General features: G+C 40.7%; 1 protein-coding gene across 2 annotated transcripts; it reads left to right on the forward strand.

Annotated features, from left to right (window-relative positions):
• The first annotated feature begins 506 nt into the window (after window positions 1-506).
• hsd3b1 (hydroxy-delta-5-steroid dehydrogenase, 3 beta- and steroid delta-isomerase 1) lies at window positions 507-9,579 on the forward strand. 2 transcript variants are annotated; one of them, XR_013934969.1, is made up of 4 exons: window positions 507-1,041; window positions 1,620-1,784; window positions 7,236-8,641; window positions 9,055-9,579. XR_013934969.1 is itself a non-coding variant. In XM_080457172.1 (3 exons), exons 1-3 carry the CDS (start codon window positions 891-893, stop codon window positions 8,045-8,047), a joined length of 1,128 nt encoding a protein of 375 aa, XP_080313298.1. In that variant the 5' UTR covers window positions 507-890; the 3' UTR covers window positions 8,048-8,712. The 2 variants fall into 2 exon arrangements, 1 of the variants encoding a protein (XP_080313298.1); XM_080457172.1 differs by lacking the exon at window positions 9,055-9,579 and having other exon boundaries at window positions 7,236-8,712.
• The last annotated feature ends 1,238 nt before the right edge of the window (window positions 9,580-10,817 follow it).

Here is a 10,817-nt window from a genome sequence, read left to right on the forward strand (position 1 = left end):
GCAATAGACAGGAAGCCAAAACTGTTGGTCTTTCGTTAAACCTATAAATCAGGGTAGTTAAATTCTATATTTTCAATATTTTGTTCAAGGCCAAGAGATCGCTTAAGTATGAAGTCACCATTCATGATTCATTTTTTCCCATCATTTTTAGAAGATTCAGTCTACAAATATAAAATCTTACTTTATGACTGCAAATCAAACATTACCATAAGTACTTTTCATTTTGTGTCATCAGCTAAAGTATTGCGCAAAAGTAGATCCAGCTCAAATGTATCATTGTGCTGCTGTTCCATTTAGACAGCATGCTGTTATCTCACTGTATTTCATGGGTAAAGGGCAAAGGCTCTGTGTACTTATTCCAATGCTGGCTGTCCTTGGGAGATAGCAGAATTTAAATGTTTTCCCCTCCCCTCCCCTGTGGTGTCTTGACTCCTAAACGCATCACATTCCATCTTGGCGTGGCAGAGCCCGTCCTGTCATTCACACTTTCCCTCAGAGCTGTAAAGGGTTGTTTTGTTTTCTTTCCAAAGTAATCTGTGACTTGAAGTGAATGAAGAGGGTTTAAGGTGCCAATCGCAGTCGCACAGACGCACACAAGCTTAGCCATCGAACTGCTTCAAAAGCAGTTATTTTGCTATTCGGAAAAAAGCTGCGTTTGGGTCCACTTCCACGTTTTGACATCGCCAGGTGTTCCATTACGAGTCGTACATTGAAAAATTCAAGCTCAAGGTGATTTTTGTATTTATTTCTTGAGACGCAGACTTTCATAGCTAAAGCGACAGTGAGAAAGGCAGAGACAGAGAAGGACAGAAGGAGACAGAGAAGGACAGAAGGCAGAAGAAACTGAGGGAGGCTGTGTGAGCCACTAGTACAAAACTGTTTAGCCAGCCATGTCTCTGAGTGGCGAAGTGTGCCTGGTGACGGGGGCCTGTGGATTCCTGGGACAGAGGCTTGTCAAGCTCCTGCTGGAGGAGGAGAGACTGGCAGAGATCCGTCTACTGGACAGACAAGTGACACCTGAGCATGTCAAGACTCTGGAAGGTAAATAAATAAGCGTCACAAATAAAAACCTTTTATTTTCATTCGCTTTTTTTTTATCATTCACTAACCGTAGAACTAACTAGCCATTATAAGACCGGGAAAGCATCTGTGTCATTTACTGTGTTTTAACCACTTTAACTATATTTTATACTTTGGCTATTCAAAAATAGCAGATATACAAGCTCACACTGCGAGCTTGTAAATGTATTTTTTTTTTTTTATGTGAAAATGTGTACAAATCTTTGAAGTAAACATTTTTAACTCAAATCATTGCTTCTGGGGCTCCCTGGAACAAAATATGTTGAGATGGGGGTCTGCGGCCAAGTACATAATTTTGGGGGTCCTTGACATGAAAAGGTTTGAGTACCACTGATATAGCAACATGCGTTTTTCAGAAAAAGGATTTAGAAGACATTTGTAGAATCGGCCTCTGCTGCAGGTCTTAATGGGTTAGCTAATTAACCTTAACCTCAGGTCTATTTGGTCACTCTCAAGAGTTATGGGGGTCCTTGAAATAAATAAAAAAAGTTTGAGAACCACTGAGAGTACTAATAGTGGTAATTTGATGCGTTTGTCAGACTGTACGATGGAGACCAAGGTGAACGTGTTTGAAGGAGACATCAGAGACAGTGAAGTACTGAGGAGAGCATGTCGTGGAGCATCCATCGTCTTCCACATCGCGTCTCTCATCGACGTCACAGGGGCCGTGGACTACAGCGAGCTCTACGGGGTCAACGTAAAAGGTAATACTATAGGCCATTGGTTCTGAAAGTGGGGTCCGGGGATATTTTCAGAAATAACGAAAATAGATCATTTTCATATATTTGTTTTATTTGTTTAGGTTTTTGGTACCGGATACCGTCATGTTTTTCTTTTCATATTTTAGCATTTTATTCTTTGTCATATCTGCCCTGTGCAAATTTTGTTTACAAAGCCTAAAAGGTAAACAGAAATTAAATAATTAATCACAGTTATTTGAATGAGCGCTTAGGCTGAAGGCGCTACATGAACGCACTATTTACCATTTATTCAAACATTACAGAATTTACCTGCAAAACGTAGTCAACATTTCCTAAAACGCACACTGGCATCAAGAGACCTCTTCATGATCAAATTCTAGTTTAAAATGCAGCACTTTAAAAGGAAGTGCTTTTCCAGGCATATTACATTTCAGCTCAATGGTTCCCTTTGCCTTTGTTATGATTGGTTGTGAATGATAGCTCTGAGGGAGTAAACAGTTGTTGTGAATGATAGCTCGGAGGGAGTAAACAGAGTATAGAATATTGAGGTCATGAGTCCCAGGCCCTCTGGTGGTGTTTAGGGGTAATGAACTGTAAGTTCACAGTTCATTACCCCTGTAATACAGTAATACAGAGACTTGCAATCCAGAGACTCACTCCAACATTCAGAAAGTCCTTCTGTTGTCCCTTACACACTGCCCTTGAGCAGTGCTGCATGTGAGAGAGGATTTTCACACCTCAATATAATAAATAAACAAGTACAGATCCTGTCTGTCAGACTCTCGCCTCTCATCCCTGATGCACATCCACCGGTCTAAGATGACAGAAGAGACTTTGGACCCAAAGCCAGCAGTTGACTTGTGGATGCAAACAACTGATCGCAGGCTCAACCATGGGGAGAGGAGGAGAAGGCCTACATCATCATCATCTACCATGGTTGAAATTGAGGACAGTGATGAGAGCAGTCAAGAGAGCAGTGATGACAATGTCCAGCATGTAGCCGATCTACAAGCTCAAAACGCGTCGCAAGAAAATGTGAAATACTTAGTTATGTTTTTTTTAACAACATTAATCTTGTATGGAGGTCCCATGGTTCAAAAAAAAAATCAGCTGGGGGTCAAATACATATTAATTTGGGGGTCCTTGATATTAAAAATGCTGAGAACCACTGTTGCGCAGATACTGTAAATCCTAATACAGTTACTGTAGAGCAGCAGTGGTTTTCAACCCTTTTCAAATCAAGGTCCACTATCTATTGGGCATTTGAGCCACGGACCACCGTTTGATGAGATTTAGCCTCTCAGACCCAAGACTTAGAATATTTTGTTATCGTTGGATAAGATTTGGTCCACAATTATTGATGTTGGTGCCATAGGAGAGATGACAGGCAAACGTTGATCAAAATAACAATTCTTTAATTAAGTATTGCAGATGTTTAACAACAATTTAACTCTTGTGAGCATAAAATGAAACCAAATGGACCCGTAAGGGTCCATTTGGTTTCATTTTACGCTCTCAAGAGTTAAAGTTCTATAAAGGGTCCATTTGGTTACCAACTCTCCATCATTTAGCTGGGGACCACATGGAACCCCCCTCAAGGACCACTGGTGGTCCCCGGACCACTGGTTGAGAACCACTGCTGTAGAGTGTCGAGAGAGGCGAGAGTCTGACAGACAGGATCTGTACTTGTTTTTTCTTATATTGAGGTGTGAAAATCCTCTCTCACATGCAGCACTGCTCAAGGGCAGTGTGTGTGTAAGGGACAACAGAAGGACTTTCTGAATGTTGGAGTGAGTCTCTGGATTGCTTGTCTTCACTATGTTGACCAAGTCATACACAGAGGAGGGAGGCTGATGAACGTTTTGCTGATTGCTTTAAACACACCCATCCTCTTAGAGTGGAGTCTCTGTCAGTGGTGTAAAGTAACTAAGTACATTTACTCAAGTACTGTACTTATTTTTTTACTTTACTGGAGTATTTCCAGTTTTCAGTACTTTTACTTCTACTCCACTACAGCTCAGAGGCAAATATTGTACTTTTTACTCCACTACAATTATTTGAAAACTAAAACTTTAGCTACTAGTTAATTTGTAGATTTTGTTTATTATTACAAAACATATATTAAACACTTCAACCTTAATTACATTTTGGCCATTTGAAAATAGCCGATCTACAAGCTCACAGTGCATTGCGATGCACTGTGAGCTTGTAGATCTGCTATTTTCTTGTGAAATGGGACATTATTCATAATGAGTACTTTCTACTTTGGGTACTTTAAGTACATTTTGATATCAATACTTTTGTACTTTTACTCAAGTACATTTTGAATTCCTCACTTTTACTTGTAACAGAGTCTTTCTACAGTGCAGTATTAATACTTTTACTTAAGTAAATAAATGTACTGGTCTCTGTCAACAGACATGCTGGCCTCATAATTCTGAAGGATGCTACTAAGTGTTGTGTTGCCAAAACTGTGGAGGTCTTTCATTTCCTGTGGGATCAAAAATGTGGGGATTCATATCCGCTTTCAAACTCCTGAATTAGACCCCTCAGTACACTAATATTGTCCCTGTCAGCATCAGCATTTGAAACAGTATCTTTCCTGTACTTGCCATCACTGTCCGTCTACATATTTTATTACTAATAAAATATGTAGAGTAATGATCCACAGTGCACAATGTTCTATTTATGTGAGGAAATCGGACACAACTGTGCGTGCGTGCATGCTTGCACGCGATAATAACATGTCAGACCTTTTCACCTTGGCAGTGAAGGGCGTCTAGACTCAAAATCCGGATCAGAATGAGTTTTATTGTCACATCACAGGTTTACAGGTGTAAATCAGTGGGTGAAATTTGTTTCTGTGCAAATTCCTGGAAATCATTTTGTTATTTTCCAGGAAAAAGACAAATAGGAGGGGAGCAGAGAGAGGGAGATTAAGGGGAAAAATGATCTACTAATGCATACTGTCCCAATGCTAGTACTAATGAATGACCCATTTTTTTGCGCACGCACGCACGCACACACACACACACACACACACACACACACACACACACACACACACACAGTGTGTGAAAGGTTTGTGTGCTGTACAGTACAACAAATAGCAAATATGCTGTAATATTGTGCATTACAGCATAGTATTGGTTGGCTATTAAAAAATAGAAGCGTATGAGCTTGTAGATCTGCTATTTTTGAAAAATCGTGAACATTTTCTGCAAATCTCTGAATATATATATATATTTTTTTTAAGCGAATACTTTTAACTCTTCAACTTCAAATCTTTGCTTCTGGGGGTCCCTGGAACAACATATTTTGAGATGGGGGTCCGCGGAAAAATTCATATAATTTTGGGGGTCCTTGACATGAAAAAGTTTGAAAACCACTGATATAGCAACATACCGTACGTTTTTCAGAAAACTGTTAGGATTTAGAAGACATTTGTATAATCGGCCTCAGGCCTTAATGGGTTAACAGAAGGAGCTGTGCAGACATGAGTTATTATATTATAATGAGCTTTTATGAGAGCAGCTAGGGATCAGACAAGATTATTGGGATTATATTAAGTGTGTTGTTGTTGGCTGATGTCAATAACAAACTAAGTACATTAACTCAAGTACTCTACTTAAGGAAAATGTTCTGGTACTTTTACTTTACCCGAGCAATTTCTTTAATACTTGATACGTTTATTAAACTGCATGACAGAGGCATACACAGTATTGTCCTTTTTACTCCACATTAACTAATTAACCGATTAAGCCCCAAGCAAAGAGTTGCAAGCTGTTAGATCGGCTATTTTCAAAAAGTTTTTGACAGATTTAGAAAAAAAATAGTTTTATTTTGTACTGTAAATACATTTTGATGCCAATACCTTTGTACTTTTGCTCATTTTTTTAAAATAAATACCAGTACATACAGTATACTGTATTTGGACTCCCAAGTTAGATCTCTCCAGCTACAGTAGAATGAAACCAGTGTTAAAAAACAGAAGGACTCATTGAAGCAAGGTCTAAAAGCAATGCCGGACATTCATAACTCCGATGCAGTATTTCTACATTGTGGTATTGCTACTTTTACTAACATCGGAGTGCTTCTTCCACCACTGATATCAACGTGTTCCACTCTTGCCAGTTCAGTAAAAGCAGCTGGCCATGGTGATATAAAGGATGTCTCTCTAGTATGAATAGCTGTGAAAAGCATTGTACGTGCGAGAGCATTACATACTATCTTGGAAAAGCAGAGGCTTCCAAATATGTTCATGCAAATTGAGGCTTTACCACCGTTCTGATGCATATATGAAGTACTAGAATGTTGTTATGAGCAAGCACATATATACTCAACTGACTACTTACACATGTTACCCACTGGTTCAACACAATAACAAAGTTAAATGGTGAATATAATTATTAAAGTTCCATTTTCATCTTCAGGATATTCATTTTATTGAATTACATGTTTCGAAAGCTTTCATATCAGTAATATATGCTGTAGCGGTCCAGGCACCTAGGTTCTAGAGTAGCCTGACGGCGGGTCGCGGGTTCGAGTCCCAATCCCGGCGTTCTTTGCTGCAAGTCAAGCCCAATCTCTCACCCCATTTCATGTCAGCCTACTATCCTATCCTATCAATAAAGCCAAAAAAATCATCTTAAAAAAATATCTAATATCTTATGCATGGCCCGTTAATAGGGCTATACCAAATGAACTGTTCTCACACACACACTCACTCACACACACACACACACACACACACACACACACACACACACACACACACACACACACACACACACACACACACACACACACACACACACACACACACACACACACACACACACACACACACACACACACACACACACACACACACACACACAGTGTGTAAGACTCTCTTCAACATAAGGCCAGATTAACCCATGAGCATTTTTGCCTCCCTACTTACGTGTGAGTGTGTATGAATAGGGCTGTCACGATTACAAATATAAGTTGACGATTAATTATCACTCAAATAATTGCGATTAACGATTTAATTGTGTTTCTGTCGTTGAAAATTAATGGAATATTATGAATAAAAATTACATTTATTTTAGCTTTCGGAAACAAAAAGTTGCACAGGGCAGATATGACAAATAACACATATTTAATCACTTTATACTTAAAAATAAAAATTAATAATGGAAATAGCAGATCTATAAGCTCAAAACGTGTCGCATTGCGACGCGTTTTGAGCTTATAGATCTGCTATTTCCACTATTTTTGTCTTTTTTTTTTAATATATGAAATTTTTTAACATGAATTGATTATGACGATTATGCAAAAATAATTGCGATAATATAAAATAATTGCGATTAGACGATTATGTAACAATTGTGACAGGCCTATGTATGAACACATGTGTGTGTTCCAAAGACAACACAGAGAGTGTTTTTCATGTCCCTCATGTTCTTCCAGGGACACAGCTCCTGCTGGAGGCCTGCATCCAGGAGAACGTCGTCTCCTTCATCTACACCAGCAGCATCGAGGTGGCGGGGCCCAACGCCAACGGCGACCCCGTCATCGGCGGCGACGAGGACACGGCCTACACGTGCTCCCTGAAGTTCCCGTACAGCAGGACCAAGAAGGAGGCGGAGCAGCTCACCCTGCAGGCCCACGGCGAGGTCCTGCAGAACGGAGGCCGGCTGGCCACCTGCGCCCTCAGGCCCATGTACATCTTCGGAGAGGGCTGCCGCTTCCTCCTCGCCCACATGGCCGACGGCATCCGAAACCAACACGTCCTGCGCCGGACGTCGGCCCCGGAGGCCCGCGTCAATCCGGTGTACGTGGGGAACGTGGCGCTGGCGCATCTCCAGGCGGCCCGCGGGCTCAGAGACGCCCAGAAGAGATCCAGGATAGGGGGTAATTTTTACTACATCGCCGACGACACGCCGCCGGTCAGCTACTGCGACTTCAATCACGCCATGATGTCACCGCTGGGATTCCGAATCCAAGACAAGCACATGCTGCCCCTCCCACTCCTCTACCTGATCTGCTTCCTTATGGAGGCGCTGCGCTTTCTGCTCAGCCCCCTTGTGCGCTTCGCCCCGCCCCTGAATCGTCAGCTCCTCGTCATGCTGAACACCCCCTTCAGCTTCTCCTACCAGAAGGCTCGGAGGGACCTGGGCTACGCCCCCAAATTCACCTGGGAGGAGGCCCACAGGCGCACCACGGACTGGCTAGCCTCCGAGTTACCCAAGGAGAGGGAGAAAATATGGGCCAAAGCCTGATTTATGTTCCGTGGAACAGCAGTGTCCCCTGCCTCAAAGAGCAGATCTACAAGCTCGTAGATCTGCTCTTTGGGGCAAGCAACGCTGTCATGCTATGGGGTATTTAAAGGGATAGTTCACCCCAAAATGACTTTTTTTCTATCGATTAGTCACCCCATGGAGACTTGAATTCATTTTTTAGTTTTTGTCGCATACCTAAGCCAATAATTTGATGACCGACAGCGGTGACACAGGAGTCTCCTTTGTGTCTCCTACCGGAACCTGGTCCGCTGGTCATCAAATTATTGGCTTAGGAATGCGAGAAAAAAACATATTTCCATGAATTCAAGTCTCCATGGGGTGACTAATCGATAGAAAAAAGAATTTTGGGTGAACTATCCCTTTAAGCTTTAGCAATTACAAATCCACAAGATGCAAGATTCTCATCTATATCTCTGGTCTTTTAGCTGATTCCCTAATGAAAAGACAGCAAACAGCTAGGCCTGTCACAATTATCACATAATCGTCTAATCGCAATTATTTCAGATAATCACAATTATTTTTGCATGATCCTTTCCATGTTGAAAAAAACGCTTACAACACTTACAACTAGGGGTGTGCCGATACACTAATTTCACCAAACGATACGATACGATATTTGGCTCACAACTTCGATACGATTTCGATACGATACGCACTTTTTTATTATGAAAATATATGGGGGAGAAAAAATGCAAACAAATAATTCTGTTTTTGCATTATTCAGACGCAAACTTGTAGCTTTTCAGCTACAATAGCCGTTTTGAATCCAAATAGGGCAATAGTGTGACACCTGACCCGAAAAAAAATACATTTTGTCACCCTTTTCACCTCGGGGCTGTTTGCATGCCTGATTATTATTATTGTAAAACAACAGTTTTTTCAAAACGATATTCTTTTTTTCCAAAACGATACATATCGTCACGAAAACGTATCGCGATATATCGCGGGACGATATATCGGCACACCCCTACTTACAACGTTTAAAGTGCTTAAAAGCTTGTAGATCTGTTTCTGTTCCTTTTACACGTATACAATTATTAAATGTCAATCATTTATTTTTATATATTTAAGTTATTTGTCATCTGCCCTGTGCAATTTTTGATTACGAAGCCTAAAAGGCAAACCGAAACAAAATTGTTATTCATATGTTCCAAATATTCAATGGCCAAACACACAATTAAATCGTCAATCGCAATTATTTAAGTGACAATTAATCGTCCACTTAAATTTGTAATCGTGACAGCCCTACAAACAGCAAGAGGTTTTAGTGTCTGGATTTATAGCTGTAGTTGGGATGAACCTTTCTGTAATGGAACCTAATCAGTAGGCTAGCCTGCTTTTGGCCCAGTGGATATGAGAGCAGAGTGCAGGGCTTTCTTATTAATTAATGTTTTAGGCAGACCATGGTTAACAGATTGATTATGATTTAGACTTGTATCTGTTGATGGAATAATTATTCCATCAACAACTTGTTATAACAACTTGTAACTGATGTATTTTTGCTCTGTTGAATGTCCTTTTGAGTAAAATGAAATGTGAGGACTCCAAACATTGACGACAACACATTCTCAAGAATAACATATATTAAACTGTGTGAAGAGAAAACAAAATTGTGTTTCTTTCTCTTTAGAAAATGAATACATTTCAATTCAATTCAATTATCAATCCACCTTGCGCAAGTGTACAGTGAACCAAAACTTTTTACAGAAACATTGCTGACATCCAAACAAAGTCACTAGATAGGAAACTAGAAGGGCGCGGCATTCAATCACAATACAAGTCGGGAATACATACCCAACCGTTTGAGCAATACACCTTTACCTGATGTAGTACACGTTCTCTGACATGTTGGAGGCTCAGGAAAAGCCACCAATAATATGGGCAAAGCGGTACAATTGCCATGCAAAGCTCAGCCAATCAGTGAAGTCGACAGGTCGGGTTAGCCAATCAGGGAAGCCGATGCCCACACCGGCTTCCCTAAAACACCAGGGACGCTTCGAGTCGCGTTTGTGCTGCATCACCTGGCCAATCCGTGAAGCTGTCAGATCGGGTTGGCCAATCAGGGAAGCTGGTGCCAACACCCCTCCAAAACACACAGAGATTCGGCTTGTATTTCGCAGAACCGGGGACAGAGATACAACAAAGAACATGAAACACTTACATTTCTGGTCTTTGAGATCTTTCATCATGACTTGACCCTGCCTTCTTGCATGAGATTAACACTGATAGACTCTCTCTTTCACTCACTCACACACACACACACACACACACACACACAGACACGTTGATCCTTGAGTATAATTTCCCTACTTTGTTGTTCAAATATGTGTTTGGCTGTTTGCATAAAGCAGAGTTGAGTTCAGTACCCCTACAAACCTTGTATGCCATCAACTAACACCATTTGCCTTTAGGGTTAATCGGTAACCCCTTTATATGGGGAATACAATGACGTGTTCAGTTTTTAAATAAAAAGGTCAAGAAACTTGAAATATGTATTGCAAAAAAAGTTGTTTTTCTTTTTTTCACATATCTTGGGCAGGTGGTGGTGGTGGGCCTCTTGATTTCTTAATTTTGATGCATTATCAACCATTTTTGAGCTGGGTATATACACAGCTAATTTGAATTCAGCACCCTCCAATACAACCGAAACACGCTGTATTTGCCTTAAATCAACATGATTAGCCTTTGGAGTTTTTTAGACCACTAATAAATACATACTTAAGTTCATGATTGCTCTTCATCAGACACA

Source organism: Gymnoscopelus braueri (assembly GCF_963280865.1).
Source record: "Gymnoscopelus braueri genome assembly, chromosome: 18".
NCBI lineage: Eukaryota > Metazoa > Chordata > Actinopteri > Myctophiformes > Myctophidae > Gymnoscopelus > Gymnoscopelus braueri.

What these genes read in the sequence shown, in the direction of transcription:
- hsd3b1 (XM_080457172.1), top strand. Translation starts at nt 891, where the DNA reads ATGTCTCTGAGTGGCGAAGTGTGCCTGGTGACGGGGGCCTGTGGATTC. An exon ending in GCATGTCAAGACTCTGGAAG is followed by an intron (nt 1,042 to 1,619) that starts GTAAATAAATAA and finishes TGCGTTTGTCAG; the next exon opens with ACTGTACGATGGAGACCAAG. An exon ending in CTACGGGGTCAACGTAAAAG is followed by an intron (nt 1,785 to 7,235) that starts GTAATACTATAG and finishes ATGTTCTTCCAG; the next exon opens with GGACACAGCTCCTGCTGGAG.